This window comes from Protopterus annectens, chromosome 12.part0, assembly GCF_019279795.1.
Source record: "Protopterus annectens isolate FY-2018-M chromosome 12.part0, PAN1.0, whole genome shotgun sequence".
Lineage (NCBI taxonomy): Eukaryota > Metazoa > Chordata > Ceratodontiformes > Protopteridae > Protopterus > Protopterus annectens.
In genome coordinates this window covers 1,291,460,181-1,291,483,435 of record NC_056746.1, presented here as the reverse complement: position 1 = coordinate 1,291,483,435, position 23,255 = coordinate 1,291,460,181, and the positions used below count along the sequence as shown (strand labels likewise).

General features: G+C 38.6%; 1 protein-coding gene across 1 annotated transcript in view; it reads right to left on the bottom strand.

Annotated features, from left to right (window-relative positions):
• Positions 1–23,255, bottom strand: part of CCM2L (CCM2 like scaffold protein) — a 382,173-nt gene that overhangs the window by 292,838 nt on the left and 66,080 nt on the right. Inside the window, exon 2 of the mRNA XM_044090342.1 lies at positions 20,389–20,556. Within this exon, the coding sequence (XP_043946277.1) occupies positions 20,389–20,556 (168 nt within the window). The remainder of the gene's footprint in view (positions 1–20,388; positions 20,557–23,255) is intronic.

Genomic DNA, 23,255 nt, shown 5'->3' with positions numbered 1-23,255 from the left:
GTGTGTCAGTTGGTTGGAATGAGCAGGTACAGGAGGTGTGGTGATGAAGTAGAGGGAGTGTGTCAATTGGTAAGGATGTACAGGAAAGGGAGGAGTTAAATGAGAGGGAACAACAATTGTGCTAGTATAAATGTAGCGTAGTTGGAGGTGGTTGAGATTTGGGGTAGGATAGGGAGTAAAACCCAAGCATAGGGAGGGCTAAATGGGTGGAGCCGAACCAGCACAGCTGTAATACAGTAGGAACAATCAGTGAGTAGTGGAGTTCAGTAAGCTAATTGGCAAGGAGCCAGGCAAGACTATAGCAGCTATTGTGGAGGAGGGAGAAGTTAAGAGACAGAGTTTGGAGCAAGGAAGAGGTTAAGCTAAAACAGTAGTGATAAAGGGGGTGGAGAAAGTAAGAGAAGGAATTGAGATAAAGACAGTGGTGGGAATGCTGGACAGATGAGGGTGAAAGGGAGGAGGGAGGTGTAGAAGTTAGAGAAGATTTAGATACCAATAGGAGCAGTTAGAAACTCCTTGCAGGAAGAGAACATATAAGCGAGTAGCAAATCACTATTCAGAGTAGGAGAGAAATATGATTTTGTTAGGCAATATCGACATAGAGAAGAGGGTGTTAGCTGTTTTGTTTCTGGTTCTGTTTAGGGACTGTTGAAGCTACATCTGTAATTTTGCCCTTGGCTGTGTTCATGCTAGAAAGATATTTACAAGAAAATGTAGTTTACAGCAAAATAACACCAACAAGGTCAGGAAGGTTAGTCAAGCATACCTATTGTCTGTTGTTCAAAGTAGGGGAGTTGGAGTGAAGTAACTGGGTGCAGCAGTCTTTCGAACAGGAGGTAGATTTTTAGTTGTATGACTGGATCAGTCTGCCAGTATTATACAGTGGGCTGTAATAAGAGAAATAAAAAGTGGATATAGCATAGGGCATAGAAAGAGAAGACAGTAGGTTCATATGCTTGCAGAAATAGCACAATAGGTTACAGATACACAGCCTGCAATATCTGATTTGACTGCATTGCTAGCCAAGTTTCCACTTTGTCAGTCAGTAATGAGGATAACTCAAGTTCTGTTAGAGAGTTTGGTAGTAAAATGTAGTTTCCTGCAGTATAAATAGGCATTTAGGGCCCACATGAAATGTACAGTTTAGTATGAAGGCCAATTTGAAAGTCAAAATTTAGTCCGAGTCCTAAGGTCAGATAATAGGACTCTAGAGTACGTACACACCAAAAGTGCTAGTGTGGATGTGTTAGATAACAACACAGTTAAACTTAAGCTGCTGGATAGGCCCAAAGTGCTTGTGGATATGTTAGGTGATAGCAGCATTTAATTGAAGCCACTGGATGGAGACTACAAACTGAATATGAATGGCCCTGGGGAAATCTCACAGAGATGGATCTCAGGATAGAGTAGTTGGATTTCTTATATAAGAAGGGAATTAAGGAAGGATTCTTGGTTAGCCGAGCAAAAAACAGTAACAAAACTGGGATATGGTTGCTCAGTTCAAAGTAACCTTACAGAACAATAGCTGAATAGCCATAGAGATACTTTCGCACAGTCCGACATGGCTGTAGGTTGAGCCCTGTGGCTAGAGTATGAAACAAATGGACCTTATGTAGCTAAAGTAGGATTAAGCATGCATGAGTAGCAACATGAGCTTTCACAGCAAACAATAGGTTATATAAGGAAACAATAGCAGCTACACATTATACAAAACATAGGACAGTCACCCGCAAGCAGTGTTACATTAAAAGTGAAATCAAAACAATCAAATATCTGATTAAGTTACACATAGTAAGCAGTCCTGTAAAGGAACCATAAGGCAGTAGCATTTTGCAAACTAAAAATTCACATAATGTAGTAGTAGCAGTTTTAGGCTAGGTAGTTGTGAGCAAGGCAGTAGCATACTGCAAACAAAAATTCAAAGCATAAATGCAATAGCAGTTATAAGCTAGCGAGACATGAGCAAAATTGGTCCAAGTGAGATAAAATTGATCTACATTATCAACATAGTAATTATGAGAGTTAATAAAATGTATTACAAAATAAAGCAGTAAAAGAGCATGTAAATACAGTTCTTAGCTTACATAGTCATATGGGGAATTGTGCTCACTGCTATGGGGACACAGCTGTGCCAAGATCATAGAACAGAGTAGTTCAAAGATGGAGCTCTAGAAGGTAATTGGATTTTAAATGCTGTAATGGATCATGGGAAAGGGATCACCAAAAATCATAATCAAATTTCACATCACATAATATCTCACCTTCAACAAAGAGTCACTGTGAGACAAAGGGCATCAATTCCAGTACACCAGAACAATCCACAAACAAAAACGTTTTACTGATTGCGGATCTATAGTAAGACACAAAGATTCCTTACTCACAAAGCTGGACAAAGACAGGATGGCAGTTGTCTTTTAGGTGTAAGGATCTCGGCTGTCTCAAGGCCCCAAGGACCTTGAACCAGACAAATATGACTAAAACATGGTAGTTCTGCATGTGTGGGTGAATGACTTGGGGCAAAAAATTCTGAAGGAGATGCAGAGAGACATGTCTGAGCTCTCTATGCATGTTACACATACAGTCAAGACACTGATGCTGAGTGGAATCTCCTTTCTCCACAAATGATGCTTTAATTGGTTAAATAACTGGCGTCATTCTAGAGATGCAGTGTCTGTCAGCATGACATCCAACTTGCTTTATAAAAGGTAGTCTGTTTAAAGGCTGCATGCTGGATAAAGTCTTGCTACCTCATAGTGCCTTTTTTAGGGAAAGTTTGGTTAATGAATATTCCAATGTAGCAGACATATGTTTATTTATTTAATGCTTTGGTTGACCTCGAAATTCCAACTAGGTGGAAAACCCCTTTAAAATAGAGGGTTGGGGGTTAGAGCTCCATGACATACAGAGAGTGAAAGTAATATACATACATGCGTGCAAAGTATGATGAATCATTTGAGTATATAATTAGCAAAAAAATGTTTAATCATACAACTAATGAGATACATGTGAATAGTCAGCATACAAACATATTACAATCAAAATACAGGCAACACAATGATATGAAAACTCATTCAAAGGTAGATCAGAATAAGTGAACGCCAAAAGCTGAACTTCGGAACTCTCCGGTTTATTAATAAACCGGAGAGATCCGAAGTTCAGCTTTTGGTGCTTTTTCAGTAGTTTGGTGGTTATTGTGGTTCGTAGATCAGAATGAGTGTTTAGATAAACAAAGTTTAGTCCCATAGTATTTTATAATAGCAGGACAGTGGTAATGAGAACTCTCAGAATGAGTGTTTAGACAAAGTTTAGTCCCCTAGTATTTTATAATAGTAGGAGGTAATGAGAAGTCTCATAACAATGTAAAGTTGAGTAGAGAAATATACAGTGTGTGTGCCTGAGTAGCTGTAATAGTACAAGATAAGAAAGGCAATTACTGGACAAGTAGACCAGAATGGGATAGAGCGGATAAAGTTAAGTGAGGGCGATTAACCAGGTGTGGTGCATGAGGAAGCCATGAGACCTATGGGTATTGTTTCAACAGTAGCTTGAAGGATTTCAGGTTATTAGTTTTTGAGTGAGAAGGGGAATGGAATTCAGGTTATTAGTGTCCGAATGAGAAGGGGAATGGAATTATAAACTTCAGAGAAGCTAGAAGAATACAGGTGAGCCACATGCATGATTGTTTGACTTCATCTGTGTAGAAAGAATTTTTCACTGTAGCAAAGAGCCCTAGATGGGGAGTACAGTTGGCTGCTATTTTTTAATGTTTGGCATTTTCAGGTTGGAAAATGACACTGTGAACAGTTTTAGTTGTGTGAATATTAGTGAGGCATTTCTAACCAATGACTCTGGTCTTGCACCATGAAGTGATGAGATCTATAAGACATCAGCTCCAAATTTAGCTATTTTTCTGTAGCATTTTTCTAGCATGATTACTTGGGTAGCTGGCAGGTTGAGAAATATAGCAGCAGCATATAGAAGGGCAGTTAGCAATAGAGCAGAGTTAATACAACACTCAGCAATGTACAGAGCTCGCACTAAGTGGCAAAACCTTCTCAAAGCAGGTGGACATTGCCAACATAGCAGAGAATACATTTAGTGCATATTTTACTCCTGAGATTTCTCTCCATAGCCATACCATAGCCGTATCTTTTAATCTCCTCGTCATCAGTAAATAACATGATGTAAGTATTGTCCAAGACTAATTACACTTCTTTCATGTGACCAGATGACATACCAGGCTATTTGTCAAATACTTTTAAACATGTCCTGACAGAAGCTCTCCATAAACCGCTTGACTTGAGCCAAGCTACAGGTTCAGCACCGAAAATAGGTCATACAGCACTGGCGATACCGCTCTTTAAAAGGTGGCCCTAGTACTAAACTCAGAAACTATGGTCCATCAGCATGACAAGTCATTTGTAAGGCAATGGATCACATAACAGGCTTGATTAACATTGGCATTTAAAATTTCATGGCTTTGGCACCAAGTGTTTGTGTTAGACATTCCTGAAGTGTGCTCTCAGCGTGGGGTGGAGTCAATGACCACTCCCAGTTTGCAATCATCTGCAAACTTGGTTAGCCAGAGGCCTTTGACATTGGTTTTGACATTCGAGAAGTAGATGCCAAAGAGGAGTGGGCCTAGCACAGTGTCCTAGGATCTCCACTGTTGATAGGCCTCTTTGTGGAGGTGGACTCACTGATTCTAACACTCTGGGTCCTATTAGTGAGCCAACTAGCTATCCAGCATGTTATGTTGTTGTTTTTTTATCCAGCATGTTATAACGGGATTTATATCTAGTTCTGTAAGTTTATTGACAATGCCCGAGTGGGGTATTGTAACAAATGCTTTAGCCAGATCTAGATTGGCAGTATGCATGGTTTTCCCTCATTCCATTACCTTAGTGACACAAGCTGTAGATCATGGTCACACTGTACACACAACCTACCTTGATTTGGCCAAGGTGTTAGATACCATCCCCCATGCTAGTATAATTAATAAATAAATCTATTATAAATAGATGGATAGCAAACTGGATAAAAGACAGAAACCCCCAACGTGTAGGTGGCAGGGGCAGCATCAGAGAACAGGAAGGTGACCACTCCAGAGGTATCCAACAGGACGCAATGCTCGGGCTACTTTTGTTCAGTATTTACTTCTCACGCATATATGGTAAAAAACAAGCTCTATGATTAATCACGTTTTTGGATGGTTTCAAACTGGGAGTCATTAACAAATTCCCCTCTGACATTGAAGTCATGCAGCAGGAACTTATGCTTATAAATGCCTGGTGTATTGAAAATGGGCTTAAATTAAATGCTAAAAATGCAATATTTTCATATTTGGCAGACAGACTATTGTCTCCCAGCATATTGAGTGCATGTGGGACAAAAAAAAAGAGTTATGTAAGAACAGAGAGCGCAAAGCTCAAGGGAGGTCTAAGTACGTTTTTAATTGAAATCTGGCCGATGATTGGATAAGCCTTCCAGAAGTGCATCACACAAACTGACTGAATTCTAGACTGTGTATGACAAACTTAAGGGGATTCTTAAGAAAAAAATAACTTAATGTTAAGGCATTTTCCTTACCTTAAGCATAAGGCTGGCAAATGAGCAGACTACCTGGGCCATGTGGTGCTGTCTGTCATCAGACTCTTTCTTTTTTAAGGGACTCATGTGAAATACAAAGAAATGTAGCAATGATTATTAGAAAATTGACATTTCTAAAAAGCTGAATAGTTAAAAGACAGCAAAGGTGAACATTACAGAAGTAGACTCAACAGTGTTGTAAAATGAAAGATTAAAAAAAACTTTGTCAATGTTTCCCTGTGGTGACTCTGATAAGACTGGGATAGTTTCCTCACCTTATGAAGAACTGGAAAAGGCTATAAAGAATGTGAAAATGATAATAAAAACATTTAAGGATTTGCTGAGCATGCCATCCAAAGAATGTCTAGCCTCTGCCACCAAACATGGCACACTCATCCAATACACAGATGACTCAACCATCATCTGCTCAGCCCAGTCCCTACCCAAACTGCAAAAAGTCACACAGGAAGCCTTTTCCTCTGTTGAAACATGGTTATCCGATGCCCAATTAATACTCAACCCAAACAAAACTAAACTACTCATCTTCCAACCCACCAAACATACTCAAAACAACTCTCACTTTAACATCACAGCAAAAGACAACACCACTATATACCCAACTGAACACACCAAATTGCTAGGAGTGGAAATAGACAATAAACTAAAATTTGACATTCACATATCCATGACCACAAAAAAATTCCACAAAAAACTAGGAGCATTATACAGAAATAAACAATTTCTCACCAAAGCAGCAAAGATTTCAATAGCAAATTCCCACCTTATCTCCACCCTACTTTATGCCTCTCCAGTATATACCAACCTAAGGCAATGTGATCTAAACAAGCTAGAGACCTGCTACAACAAAATCGCCAAATTCGCCACAGGGGCATCCTACTGTAGTCACCACTGTCTCTCACTTGCTGAACTGGGCTGGCTTGAACTCCCTCACCTCCTTCAGTGGTATCAACTCTCACTCTCCCACAAACTAGTAAACCATCCACTAAATGTCCCATCCCTCCAGAATCTACTCCAACCCTATCGCACCACCAGACCACTAAGATCCAACAACAAAAATCACTTGCAGATCACTAAAGCCAATAACTCTGCTGGTGAAGCACTATTCTCTTGCCATAGCCAAATTATGGAACTCACTCCCACCCACAATTACCTCCATACCATCATGCACCAACTTCAAAACTTTATTAAAAGCACCTAAAAACATGCTGGCTATGCCCTTGCAACTCCCACTCTAATATCATCCACCCCATCCAACTACTACCTTTCTTTCACCTCCACTAACTACCTTGATGATAGCAAGCTCAGATGCTCATAAGCCTAGTACTTATTATACAGCAGGAACTTCTCATTGTTACATTTGTTAATGCCTGTTATGTACTTCACAGATAAAGATTCTAGTTGTCTACTGATGTACTATGTTCTTCATCTGTAAATATGTTGTAAGTAATTTCTATGTTAAATTGTTAATCGCTATGTAATCCAATGTAACTACTGTCTGTTTATTTTACTGTGGAGCTTTTCTTCCCGGGCCTCCGCTGAAAATGGACCCACGTCCAGTCGGACACTCCCGGTCAACAAATTTAAATAAATAAATAAATAAATGTCTCCACAAGATGCACGTGTTTTTGTTGGAGATGTGATGGGAGAGGTACAACACTTAACGAGTCATATAAAAAATGCAAAATAACAACTAGCAGTGAAGTACTTAAGCTGTCTGTTCACAGTTTCATTGCTGTGAGTGCAATCTAGAAAATGGAAGGTTCCAGAAACATTTAAGGACTTGCTTGTTATTTTGCTGAATTCTCAGATCATAATCCATTATTTCCCTAGCAATGAACACAGCAAGTCCCAGTTCATCAAAATGAATTATGCAATTGTCTGGATCCATGGTGAAGAGGAGCAGAGCCCAGACTGTGATCTAGGCAACTGGGCAGGAAGGAAGAGGAGTAAAGGGGTGTGTTCTGATTACCTGGTGGGGGCAAAAGGTAGTGTGTACTCAGAAGCACAGTGATAAGATACAGCTTCCTTGGTGGAGAATGAAGAATCAAGCTCTCTTCCTTCAGGGTTGGATTGGGGCTGTTAGAAGGAAACAACACCCCAAGCCCATTACGCATTCCCTTCCATCACACTAAGCCAAGTGTACATGGGGATGTTAGGGCTAACTAACAGAAAATACAGATAAGACCTGTTGGCTGTCTTAATGATGACCTCTCCTGCTTGACATCTGACTGAGTGATGTGGTGAGCAAATAGTTCAGTTGGCCAGGAGGGGGCTGATGACTGGCAGGTAGTGAGCATAAAATGTGAAAAAAAAATGAATTATGCAATGGTCAGATCCTGCCCCTATCACATTATTGCAAGGTCACACTCCACAGGCATGCAGAGGTGACATGACATAAGCATGAGCATTCATTAGAACAGACCATCAGAATGAGGCAAACATGCAAAACCAACAACATTTTGTGAACTTCAATGTGAATGTGTCACAGACAAGTACTGGTCCCACATTACCAAGGTGAAAAAACAACAACACTATAAAGAGTGAACTTCGATGTGAATGTGTCACACACAAGTACTGGTCCTACATTACCAAGGTGTAAGACCAACAACATTATAAAGAGGGAACTTTGATGTAAATGTGTCACACACAAGTACTGGTCCTACATTACCAAGGTGAAAAAACCAACAACACTATAAAGAGTGAACTTCGATGTGAATGTGTCACACACAAGTACTGGTCCTACATTACCAAGATGTAAGACCAACAACATAAAGAGTAAACCTTAATGTGAATGTGTCGCACACAAGTACTGGTCCTACATTACCAAGGTGTAAGACCAACAACATTATAAAGAGGGAACTTTAATGTGAATGTATCGCACACAAGTACTGGTCCCACATTAGCAAGGTGAAAAAACCAACAACATTATAAAGAGGGAACTTCGATGTGAATGTGTCGCACACAAGTACTGGTCCTACATTACCAAGATGTAAGACCAACAACATTATAAAGAGTGAACTTTAATGTGAATGTGTCACACACAAGTACTGGTCCCACATTACCAAGGTGAAAAAACCAACAACACTATAAAGAGTGAACTTCGATGTGAATGTGTCTCACACAAGTACTCGTCCCACATTACCAGAGTGAAAAAAACAACAACACTATAAAGAGTGAACTTCGATGTGAATGTGTTGCACACAAGTACTGGTCCTACATTACCAAGATGTAAGACCAACAACATTATAAAGAGTGAACTTTAATGTGAATGTGTCTCACACAAGTACTGGTCCTATATTACCAAGGTGTAAGACCAACAACATTATAAAGAATGAACTTCGATGTGAATGTGTCACACAGAAATACTGGTCCTACATTACCAAGGTGTAAGACCAACATTATAAAGAGTGAACTTCGATGTGAATGTGTCGCACACAAATACTGGTCTAACATTACCTAGGTGTAAGACCAACAACATTATAAAGAGTGAACTTTAATGTGAATGTGTCGCACACAAGTACTGGTCCCACATTACCAAGGTGAAAAAAACAACACTATAAAGAGTGAACTTCGATGTGAATGTGTCGCACACAAGTATTGGTCCTGCATTACCAAGATGTCAGACCAACAACATTATAAAGAGTGAACTTTAATGTGAATGTGTCGCACACAAGTACTCGTCCCACATTACCAAGGTGAAAAAACCGACAACACTATAAAGAGTGAACTTCGATGTGAATGTTTCGCACACAAGTACTGGCCCTACATTACCAAGATGTAAGACCAACAACATTATAAAGAGTGAACTTTAATGTGAATGTGTCGCACACAAGTACTGGTCCTACATTACCAAGCTGTAAGACCAAAAACATTATAAAGAGTGAACTTTAATGTGAATGTGTCGCACATGAGTACTTGTCCTACATTACCAAGATGTAAGACCAACAACATTATAAAGAGTAAACTTTAATGTGAATGTATTGCACACAAGTACTGGTCCCACATTAGCAAGGTGAAAAAACCAACAACATTATAAAGAGGGAACTTCGATGTGAATGTGTCGCACACAAGTACTGGTCATACATTACCAAGATGTAAGACCAACAACATTATAAAGAGTGAACTTTAATGTGAATGTGTCGCACACAAGTACTGGTCCCACATTACCAAGGTGAAAAAACCAACAACACTATAAAGAGTGAACTTCGATGTGAATGTGTCTCACACAAGTACTCGTCCCACATTACCAGAGTGAAAAAAACAACAACACTATAAAGAGTGAACTTCGATGTGAATGTCTTGCACACAAGTACTGGTCCTACATTACCAAGATGTAAGACCAACAACATTATAAAGAGTGAACTTTAATGTGAATGTGTCGCACACAAGTATTGGTCCTGCATTACCAAGATGTCAGACCAACAACATTATAAAGAGTGAACTTTAATGTGAATGTCCACATTACCAAGGTGAAAAAAACGATAACACTATAAAGAGTGAACTTCGATGTGAATGTGTCACACACAAGTACTGGTCCTACATTACCAAGATGTAAGACCAACAACATAAAGAGTAAACCTTAATGTGAATGTGTCACACACAAGTACTGGTCCTACATTACCAAGGTGTAAGACCAACAACATTATAAAGAGGGAACTTTAATGTGAATGTATCACACACAAGTACTGGTCCCACATTAGCAAGGTGAAAAAACCAACAACATTATAAAGAGGGAACTTCGATGTGAATGTGTCGCACACAAGTACTGGTCCTACATTACCAAGATGTAAGACCAACAACATTATAAAGAGTGAACTTTAATGTGAATGTGTTGCACACAAGTACTGGTCCCACATTACCAAGGTGAAAAAACCAACAACACTATAAAGAGTGAACTTCGATGTGAATGTGTCTCACACAAGTACTCGTCCCACATTACCAGAGTGAAAAAAACAACAACACTATAAAGAGTGAACTTCGATGTGAATGTCTTGCACACAAGTACTGGTCCTACATTACCAAGATGTAAGACCAACAACATTATAAAGAGTGAACTTTAATGTGAATGTGTCTCACACAAGTACTGGTCCTATATTACCAAGGTGTAAGACCAACAACATTATAAAGAATGAACTTCGATGTGAATGTGTCACACAGAAATACTGGTCCTACATTACCAAGGTGTAAGACCAACATTATAAAGAGTGAACTTCGATGTGAATGTGTCGCACACAAATACTGGTCTAACATTACCTAGGTGTAAGACCAACAACATTATAAAGAGTGAACTTTAATGTGAATGTGTCGCACACAAGTACTGGTCCCACATTACCAAGGTGAAAAAAACAACACTATAAAGAGTGAACTTCGATGTGAATGTGTCGCACACAAGTATTGGTCCTGCATTACCAAAATGTCAGACCAACAACATTATAAAGAGTGAACTTTAATGTGAATGTGTCACACACAAGTACTCGTCCCACATTACCAAGGTGAAAAAACCGACAACACTATAAAGAGTGAACTTTGATGTGAATGTTTCGCACACAAGTACTGGCCCTACATTACCAAGATGTAAGACCAACAACATTATAAAGAGTGAACTTTAATGTGAATGTGTCGCACACAAGTACTGGTCCTACATTACCAAGCTGTAAGACCAAAAACATTATAAAGAGTGAACTTTAATGTGAATGTGTCGCACATGAGCACTTGTCCTACATTACCAAGATGTAAGACCAACAACATTATAAAGAGTAAACTTTAATGTGAATGTATTGCACACAAGTACTGGTCCCACATTAGCAAGGTGAAAAAACCAACAACATTATAAAGAGGGAACTTCGATGTGAATGTGTCGCACACAAGTACTGGTCCTACATTACCAAGATGTAAGACCAACAACATTATAAAGAGTGAACTTTAATGTGAATGTGTCGCACACAAGTACTGGTCCCACATTACCAAGGTGAAAAAACCAACAACACTATAAAGAGTGAACTTCGATGTGAATGTGTCTCACACAAGTACTCGTCCCACATTACCAGAGTGAAAAAAACAACAACACTATAAAGAGTGAACTTCGATGTGAATGTCTTGCACACAAGTACTGGTCCTACATTACCAAGATGTAAGACCAACAACATTATAAAGAGTGAACTTTAGTGTGAATGTGTCTCACACAAGTACTGGTCATATATTACCAAGGTGTAAGACCAACAACATTATAAAGAATGAACTTCGATGTGAATGTGTCACACAGAAATACTGGTCCTACATTACCAAGGTGTAAGACCAACATTATAAAGAGTGAACTTCGATGTGAATGTGTCACACACAAATACTGGTCTAACATTACCTAGGTGTAAGACCAACAACATTATAAAGAGTGAACTTTAATGTGAATGTGTCGCATACAAGTACTGGTCCCACATTACCCAGGTGAAAAAAACAACACTATAAAGAGTGAAATTCGATGTGAATGTGTCGCACACAAGTATTGGTCCTGCATTACCAAGATGCCAGACCAACAACATTATAAAGAGTGAACTTTAATGTGAATGTGTCGCACACAAGTACTCGTCCCACATTACCAAGGTGAAAAAACCGACACTATAAAGAGTGAACTTCGATGTGAATGTTTCGCACACAAGTACTGGCCCTACATTACCAAGATGTAAGACCAACAACATTATAAAGAGTGAACTTTAATGTGAATGTGTCGCACACATGTACTGGTCCTACATTACCAAGATGTAAGACCAACAACATTATAAAGAGTGAACTTCGATGTGAATGTGTCGCACACAAGTACTGGTCCTACATTATCAAGGTGAAACAACCAACAGCACTATAAAGAGTGAACTTCGATGTGAATGTGTCGCACACAGGTACTGGTCCTATATTACCAAGGTGTAAGACCAACAACATTATAAAGAGTAAACTTTAATGTGAATGTGTCACACACAAGTACTGGTCCCACACTACCAAGGTGAAAAAACCAACAACACTATAAAGAGTGAACTTTGATGTGAATGTGTCGCACACAAGTACTGGTCCTACATTACCAAGATGTAAGACCAACAACATTATAAAGAGTGAACTTTAATGTGAATGTGTCGCACACAAGTACTGGTCCTACATTACCAAGGCACAGCATTATGTGCGGGACACTAAATGTTAATGCAGCAGTTTCAAAGTGTGTGCACATCCGAATGGGCAGCTTCCACAGCTGAAATACTCTGTACGTGAAGATAATACTAAATGTAAAATGATATGAGTGTGAAAACATGTCATAAAATGGATCAATGTGAAACAAGACTAAAAGAAATAGAGACAAGCCCTGTTAAGCCGGCTGTTAACTTCTTTTCTGATAGACCACATGCATTTCCACCGTGCTGCATATTTTCTCTGTAACTGAGCTGAACAAGCTAGTAATCAGTAATTGCCTGAATCTCATTATGAGTTTAAAAAGCAGTACTGAATCACAAAATCATACATAAAACATCAAGTGCTAGCAGAGAATGATAAATAAAACATCAAGTGTTGTGTATTTTTATAATTGTCAGCATGACAGATGTTTGTGATGTCAGGCTGAAACCACAATGCAAGCAAATGTTAGGGTTATAGCTTAAAATAACATGAAAATAAAGTTATGTGCTGTGCTGTAGTTTACACAATGTAGAATACCATAATGCAAAAAAACTTTGAATATCAACAAATTAAAAAAAAATGTCAATCCTACAGTGTGGAGGTCTACTGCAATTTGCTGAGAACTGTCAGTTGCAGGAAATATTTTAAAGACACTCAGCAGGTGGCTTGCCTGTGGCTGCCAACAAAAGAAAGCACACATCTTAGGAGGAAGAAGTGAATGCCTTTCATTGAATGACCAGAGGAGACGGTACTGAGTATTGCTGTTGACCTAAATTGTAGACTCCGGGAGCTTCTGTGGTTGGAAAGCAGAATAAAAAACAAATCCTAAACATTACTGACCCTGTGGCTGTTGCTGACAGAAAAGGAATAAAAGCTTTCTGTCATTAATGGCATAGAGTAAGTCGATGCAATGAAAGAATAATACGTTATTTAAGAGTGCTTAGTGCATGAGTAAAGCCAGACACACCTGATGAAACCTGCTGTCACACAGCATGGAGACAAACGGGATTAATGTTAGGATGCAGTGATTGTTTAATTTAAAATAAAGGCATGGTATTTATACTGCAGCTATGCATGGTCTTCATACTGTAGGACTGCATGGTGTTTATACTATAGCACAATGTGGTCTTCATACTGCAGCAATGCATGGTATGCATACCACAACAGTACATGCTGCAGCAGTGCATGGTGTTCATACTGTTGCACAATGTGGTCTTCATACTGCAAGAATGCATGGGTCTTCATACTGTGGTACTGTGTTCTTCATACTGCAGCAATGCATCATGTTCATACTGTAGCATGGTGTGGTCTTCATACTCCAGCAATGCATGGTGTTCATAATCCAGTGATGCATGCTGTTCATTCTCCAATATTGCATGCTGGTCATACACTAGTAATGTATCATGCAAATACTGCATCAGTACTGTATGATATTCATACTGTAGTAATGAAAGCCATACATACTGCAGCAATGCATGGAAAGAAGGGATAAAATATTTTACTTACTTCAGCCCAAGCAAGATACTGTTAATGTTAGATGATACAGGCTTCCAGACTGAATCAGTGACTGAGTACAATAACTACAGCAATTTGTAAATAATGTTTCTCCCCAAAACCAATACCTTACTTACCCAACTCCTCAACCAAGGAGCAATCATGCTATATAAATGGCTCTATGCAGAGGGCTGAAGAGCAAATGTCAGTCAAAGTAAACATTATTCTTAATCAGATATACACAGCAGTGCAAGCTGAATGAAATGACATTGCTTTCGTCCCCGTGCAAGACATAACGATGAACACATAGTTTGAATGACAGCAAGACTAATGCACATACAATCATAATTAAAATATTAACAACACAATAAATTACCACAGTTAGGAAGACATTAGACAGTATTATACTAGTAGGCATTGCAAAGACTATGACTTCACATTGTGATTGCTTAGAATATTGCACTTCATCAGTTGTAGTATGATATATTCTGATGTTCATATTGCACATGTATGGACTGGTGACTCACTCCTAACAATTGCACATTTAGGAAGTAATAACATAAGAAATCAGTCTAACTGTACCAGTTATTGAAGCAATTGCCAGAGTGATTGCTATAGCTGATACTTCATAGCAAGTGGCATATTGATCTAATTATTCACTGTCATACCTGGCATTCAAGTTCAGCAGCCTTATGGATGGAGGGAAGAAGCTCTTGTTCCCTCTTGATGTTGTATAGGGTAAGCTGCGCCCCCACCTGCCTGGGGAAAGGCGGAAGTACTTGCCATGGGCAGGGTAAGTGGGATTGTTGATTATCTTCCTAGCTCTTCCCACATGCTGAGCCTCATGCAGATCATCCATGGATGGGAGCATGGAACCAATTACTTTTTCCACTGTTCTCACTACCATCAGGAGAGTCTTGTGGTCAGACACTTTGCACTTACCATACCAAACTATGATGTTATTTGAGAAGATGCTCTCGATGGTCCCCCAGTAGAAGGCTTTGAGGATGTACTGAGACAAGTTTGCCTTCCTCGGTTTCCGTATGAAGTGCAGACATTGTTTAGCTTCTTCACTGTGTGGCTAACATGAGTTGCCCAGGATAGGTCATCTGAGATTTGCACCCCCAGGAACCTGGTGTTTTTGACTATTTCCACTGTCATCTCCTTAATTTCCAGACGTTGATGTATCTCCTGCAGTCTATATTACCAAAGCAAAAAACCCTATTCCCAAATACCTAAACGTCGACACCTATACCGCAAACCATGAAAATCCTGAACGCACTAAACCGCGAAAAAAAAATATCAAACTGTCATAGTCAGCCAACCCCACCACCCGCTACATACTATCTACCCAAAGAAAATAAATAAACCACACACATGCACTAACCAAACCCTACTTCTAACCTAAGGTAAAGCACCAAAACCCTACCTCCAACACTACACTAAACCCCACATACACAACTAACTATGCACTATCCTTAACCCCTCCCTAACCCTAAGGTCCGGAACTACTGCACATGTAAATAAATAATCCACATACATACATTTAACTGCACTATCCTTAACCCCTCCCTAACCCTAAGGTCCGTAATTACTACATACGTCCCCTACAGACATACACCCAAAGAAAATAAATAATCCACATACATACATTTAACAAAACCCTACCTCCAACACTACACTAAACCCCACATACACAACTATCTATGCACTCTCCTTAACCCCTCTCTAACCCTAAGTTCTGTAACTACCACACACTCCCCTACAGACATACACCCAAACTAAATAAACAATACACATACATACACTTAAAATAACCCTACTTCTAACACTACACTAAACCTTACATACATTACCTATCTATACACTCACCTTACCCCAAATCCTAACACTAAAGTCTTATCTTTTGCACACTTATCTTACGGAGCTATACCGCAGACGGGCCAACCAAATCAAATCGACATTTTGGAATTTGTGGTTTTGTATGTTCGGGATTTGCGCAATATGTGTTGACATCTTCGTATTTGCTCATACGGTTTTTCACGTTTGTAATATAGACCCATCTTTTGAGTCCTCCTGAGACTTATAGCAAATGTAGACCATAGAAGATGCCACATATGACACTGCAGCTGCTTGGGATGAAGTGAAATCTAAGGCATTAAACAGAGTGTGACCAGCTAGCATGTGTTAAAAGTGCAGCTGGATAAGGTAGCTGCTGTGAGCTTCAGCTTATTCTGGGTAAGCTAACTGCCTTGAGCTTCAGCATGATCTCAGTAAGGTAGCTGTTGTGAGCATCATCTCTGAATAAGGTAGGTACTGCAAGCTCAGCCTTGAGCTGCCTCTATTGCTACTACTTCCAGTAGGAATGCAATACCCTTGCAAAGCTCACAAAAAAAGGTTGCAAGATTTATGTTGTCATTAGCATGTTCTGATATTTCTAGGTGATCACTGATATTGATATTGTTATGATTATATTCTGGGTTATTGTCTCAGCCTACCACATCTAAATGCTTATCCATAAGTAAACTCACACTGATGTGATGGCTTCCGCAGTTATTCAAATTATTTTTCTTTATATCATTTATGTGTTTATATACCTTCTGTTTCAAGAAACACTCAGTCTTGTCCATGTAAAAAGAATTACAGTTTTTACAATGGGCTAAATATACCACTTTTGTAGTGTTACAGTTATGATAACCCTACTTTATTCACACTGACAACTTGAGATCAAAACTATGAAAAGCCTATATTTACATATAGAAAGGAAAGAAGTTTTAAGTAAAAAATTGGAAATGGAACATGGTTCAATAAAAAGCATCTCTTTAAGACCTGAGGGCACATATTGTTGTGGGATGTGAAAGTTATGCGAGTACATTGCAAAAGAATATGCAGTCGCTATAGAAAAGTATGGTGAGCTATCCATTAAGTATTATTATAATAACATATATATCAAAAATATCATACAGGGGTATTTGAAAACATGAATGATATAAAGAAAAAACTATTTGAATTACACATTTGCCACATATATAAATGAATATAGAACACATGGTTTCGTGATTTTTGTACTGGAAAAAATGGCTATTAATCCCAGGAGGTAGAGGTCCTTGGAAGGAACAACTCGAGATTTGTGAGCTATTTTGAAAGATAAATTTGCAGACAAATAATCCCCTCCCTGGTTTAAAAGAAAATAAACAAGTAAACAGTATTTTAAAACACAGAAGTAATGTATACTATCATTATTTGGATTAAATGCAAACTATATATGTATTAATTGCATTTTGAAATATAGAATTTATTGATTTTAAAGTAATTTTTAAAGTAAATTTAAAGTAATTTTTAACAATTTATATTTTAATAAGCATCTCTAGTGTCACAATATTAGTTATTCATTACTAGCAAACATTTGTTTTTATAATGGGGTTCATAGATCATGAATTTTTATGTATGTATATAAGTGGGTCTTGTGACTGAGGAAGATCAGTTCCGATGAAGTATTTTTACTTTAGAGAAAAGTGCTTAATTTATTAAATGATTTTCTTGCGCATTGTGGAGTGTGTTATGTGTTTGTGTTCATAAGTTGTCTGCATAGTCCAAAATGAGCTGAGGACTGAGATTGCTGTTACCTCCTTAATCAAGGTTACTTTTGAGTCACTGATGTACTATTTTAAATGTGTGTTGGGGTAGTTGTGAGAAGGTGTCCTCTTCAGTTTCTACTTACTGTCTGCTGCCTAGACATTGACTACTCAACCCTTACAGTGAATGGTCCTCTTTCTAATGGAACACCAGTCCCCTTTGCTATTTCCCTGTCTCAGGAGTCAAACATTCCTGTCTGTCCACAGACCTTTCAAATCTGCTTGGCATTTTCTGCACTGATACTATGTTGCTAAGGCCTGGAACTTTTTTATCTATCAGGTCAATACCCTCCCTTCCATCTTTAAAAACATTCTGAAAGACTTCCTAGCTAAAAGCTGTCTCTCTTCTTGCTCAACACCACAATAAACTATATCCTTAAATATGAGCAAATACCAGTTCATAGCTTACATCTCCTTACTCTCCCTTCTTCACTCACTTCCTTACTTTTATCAGTTTTTCTCCCCCCGGCTTTCTCTCTAAATATACCATAAGTCTGCTTTCCTCTCACTTCGTAGTGCAGTTCCTGTTTGTATTATACTAACTTACCTTTAATTTCTCTATAAATTGGCTACAATTTCTCTAACTATTAAATCATTGTCATGTAACTTGTATCTCCGCTTAACCAATGTTTTCATTTTATGCCTAATTTGGTATAATTATTCAAACTGTATTTGTTTTTGTTATTATTTTTAATGATTGCAAAAGTATTACTCTTAAAATGTTTTGTAGTACTTTGGAGCTTTTCTCTCCAGGCCCCTGCTGAAAATGAGCTCCTACTCAGTCAGATTTTCCCAGTAATCAAATGTCAACAAATAAATACATATTCAATGTCTTTTCCACCTTGATTATTTGCACATTGCTATAAGTTTGTCTTATTTGCCATGACGATGAATCCAGCCCCCTTGTCTAACTGCATATGCTGTCTAATCTCTTTGCTATGTTTAACCTTTTCATTGATTGTAAGGTATCTGGAGGCAGTCTCTATGCATATTGTGGCATACCTTCTGCATGTTTATTTCCTTATGGACTGCATTGCAAACCACCTCACTTGTAACATAAGCAGCAAATGGACACACTAGTGAACGTAAAGTCAACTTCAATAAAGTGCAATCATTAGGTTTACAATAACATAAGCTGTCTTATGAGACACAGTCTGAGTATGACAGTGCTAGGAATCAAACTGCCTGAGTATTTACAACAGGGCAACTGGTTTCTTGGATCATAAGATTTGAGAGGGAGGTAAAAGGTGGACCAGTTTTCAAAGAAACTGTAGAATGACAAGTTAATTCTGATCTGCATTTCTTTGCTCCTACTGGCAACGAGTCCAAAGATTCCTGTATTATTAATAGCATCTTGATCGACTAGATCATTTGCAGTCTAGCCACAACAAATTCCACTACTTTGATGAGAGCCTGAAAGGGACATCTGTTTCATTAAGACAAATTAATTGAAACTGCCAGGACAGTAACAGCTATTGTCTCTTTGTGATGTCGATATACCCTTTCATCTGTGACAATAGGGACCTAGTAAGTAGAATAACATGTCCTCACTGTCTCTTCTAGTCTTTATTAAGAAGAGTACAGTACCATTTTCTGGAATTTCTGGTAAAATCAACTCTTCTCCCTCCACCGTTTTGCTGGCTTTCCTCTAGATTCCTTCTTTCAGGTGGATTTTCTCATCTTCGAATGCTTTTCAAAACTACAGATAGTAAAAACTACAAGAAAAACTTAACCATACTCTCTGATACCTTACACCTCATGTACCAGAGGCCCGTGGGATATATACAATAGTCCCTTAAGGACATCAAGTGTTTCAGCTATATTACTTCTAAATGTTCATGACTTTTTACTTTTTCTTTTTAAGTCTTTATGGATACATTCAGGCTAATAAAGCCAAACCCCACTAGCTGTGGACATGCATGTTTCTGTCTTTTTATGACCTCATCAGCACAGCATAAGTGGACTGTTTGACTATACTTTAGATAGTATATATGTATTACCACTGTGTCTATCTGTGCAAGATTTCTATAATGTTTGATTTGACTTTGGTGGATTCACTGAGATGTCCTTTAATGAATTAATAGCATCTTGGTATGGAATACCATTCAGTCCCTAACTTCTTGCAAACAGATGATGCTGGATGCAAAGAATGTGCTTTGCAAGTGAGGTATGTTCTCTAGGTGCATAACACTGTCTTACATTGACAACATTATCTTAAGAGAATTCCTTGTGATTCCTTTGTTGCTAGAAAAAGCTAGACATATACTGGTACAAAATATTCTTTCAAGTTGCTGCAAATGCTAGGAACAGGGTCTTCAAAATGGATCATACAATAGCAGCAAGAAAAATATGCCATGTTTGTTGTGTTATTGAAGATGCAAATCTTTAGCTTGTCCATTGAGTCACAGCTAAATTTGGTGTCATTAAGGGATGGGTAATTAATACCTAAATGGAAATGTCTTACGTATAGCAATTCATAATTTGCCATTTCACTTACCTTGGCTTCCTTTTCAACATAGTCGTGAAGCAATATTTCAGGGTCGATGAGGTAATCTGGTGGGTAAAGAGGTACCGAATGTAGGGGTCTCCTGTAGATGCTGCTCCTTTCTACTTGCCTTTTTGCTGATTTTGGAAAAACAAGCCTTTTTATTGGAGACACAAAGCCCTTTAAAAAGAATAAAAAGGTGTAAAGAATGGCTGTAATAGGTACTCACCCTCCAAGTGACACAAACTCCCCCTAATCCTGCTGTTTCATTATTTGACAGTTGTGCTGTCTTGGTTGGAGAAAAAAATACAGTTTCAGGTTCTGATCCAAAAGGTGTTGTGCTTGTTTTTAATTATTTTTACTACAACAATATTTGCTTGACCTCTATAAAATGTTATGTGTAATTTGTTTAAAAGTTCCATGAAGCCTAAATATTCAGTTCAATCTGTACTTTTGTAGTGCACAAAAAAAGTGAAAGTCAAGTCTAAGACATTCACATATACAAACATTGGAGCTATGGGTAGAATTCCTAAGAGTGGCACCATAATCCGACCCATAGTTTCATTTTGTGACAAAAAACACTGATCTACGGGTACCTGCAAAGGCTGGTCAAGCTATGTTTTCTTTGCATTACCTTGCCTCAATTGTTTTTTTCCATTACAAATGTATCAATTTCATTTTTATTAACTCTTTTAACCTACACATTTTTTTGGCAGAAGCTATGTTCTCAATTGTTGTTTGATTAATTTGGGGTTCATTTTATTTTATATATGCAAACCTGTTTTTTTATTGTTCATTGTTTAAATTGTATGAATCCCCAAGTTATGTTTCTCTGTTGTTCTTAATGGTAAAAAAAAGTATTTCGGCTTTTCCCGGTTAGGGATCACCACAGCGGAACTCCGGTCCGCTAATAATTGGCAGTGGATTTTTATGGTGCTGAGTTGCCAGCCCGACACCCAGCCTTCAAAGAAGGCACACCCATTCACGTATGCACCTACCTGCATGTCTTTAATGTCACTCGACCGCGGGGAGGACATGCGGACTCCACACAGATGGCGCTCCAGCTGAGAATCGAACAGGAGAATCTCTTGCTGTGAGGCGTTAATGCTAAGCTAACCGCTGCACCTCTTTTGTTCTTAATGGTGCTTATATAAAAATAAAGTGCATTTATAACCCAGCTGGATACGTAACAATTAATGTATATGGATAAAGCCTATCTATTGTGATGTGCTTACATTTAAGAAGCACTATCACAGGAATAGTGTTAGCACTGATGCAAATATTGTGTTGGTGTTGCTAGTCTATGGAGTAGATGTAAACATGAGAGTGAGTACTTTAGCATAATGCAAAACACTTTATCCTAACCAACTTTATGCACAAAATATACTTCCAGGAATATCTACTTATGTTCTACTAAAATTATGTCTCTCTCTCTGGTGCCTGAAACTTCTCCTGAAGTTCTCTGATCTCTTTTCCTGACAGGTTCCCCTACATGGAAAATGACAGCAAGCTTTCTTCTATGTGCATCAGTTCTTGCTTTCCCCACCATAATGTCAGCAAGCAGGCAGCTTAACTCCACGTCTCCTGCTTCTACTATATCTTTCATTTCAAGAATGGAGTTTATTAATAGAAGTTGATTTGTGCCATCTGTGGGGATTTTTGCCACCCTTCTGTGTGTTTCCATTTTGGCAGTTGTTACTGAGCCCCTGATCTCCAATTCTGGTATCTCTGCATGCAATCTATTATGAGTAAGTACAGTAGAGTATTGCAGTGGGGGTACATGCTTCTCTTCCACAGCCTTCACCCTTTCAGATCTGACTGTGGTCCAGCTCCTACTTATTTTGGAAAAGGGCACTAGGCTTTGTGATCATCATGTTGAAGTGGAGGTCTCCAACATCATCTTTAAAGTCAGAGTGCCAGCTCTATATGGGGATACAATCCAGGCTTTCCTTCTCAAAACATATTTGTATGTGGTTCTTTGTAATTGCAGTTCATGCAAGCACTTGTTCTTCCTTTCTTTCCCCACAGATTTCTTTCCCCCAGTTTTCTAACAGAGACATTAGTATATTTAAAAAGGAGGTGAGGACTTGCAGGAGAGGCTTCTCATCTGGAAAAATAAATAAATGAATAAATAAATAAATTTGTTATGAGATTATATAATTGAAATTAAGTTGGTAGGTGGTTCATTAACTTCTCATGGAGGGTCCTGTTAACACATTTTTTATTTACCTTTGTTACTTTTTACTTATTCAGTTTTACTGTGCTCCCAGAGATTCATACTATCCTCTTAGACAAACTCTTTGCCTCTGGTTGGAAGGGAGGACCAGGATTTAGAACTTTCCGCTTTAGAAAGCTATTTTCTTGACACTTAGACAGGAATTGTTGCTTCATTGCTTCTGGAACTAAGATGGTCCAGGGAAGTAAATATTGTGGGAAGAAATATCCAGGGAACTGTTATGGCTAGGCTTGTATAGGCCCTAGGGCCGATAGCCTAGTACCAACCTATGAACCTATGAACCTATTATATTTATTTTTTCAGCACTTTTTGCTCTCCTTGTACCATTCTATGGTTCCCTATCCCAGTACCCCAAGTTCATCTCTGGGTCTGCCAGTGTCTCCTAATACTCCTGGACTTCTTACATTACATGGCGGGACCGACATTGATCATAACAGCATCCAGAGGGGTCTTGCTGTCTTACTATCCACCATGGGGTATTTTTCTTTTATATCCTAACCCGTTGCTTCATATCCCATTGTGGTTATGTGATTTCATCTAAGGGGCAGGCTTGCAATGGAGACGTTCAGCATACTGCCCCACCTCTGCAGCAACTCATCCATGACTGCCTGCTTTTCCACCTCTTTGGACCATGCCTTCCCAT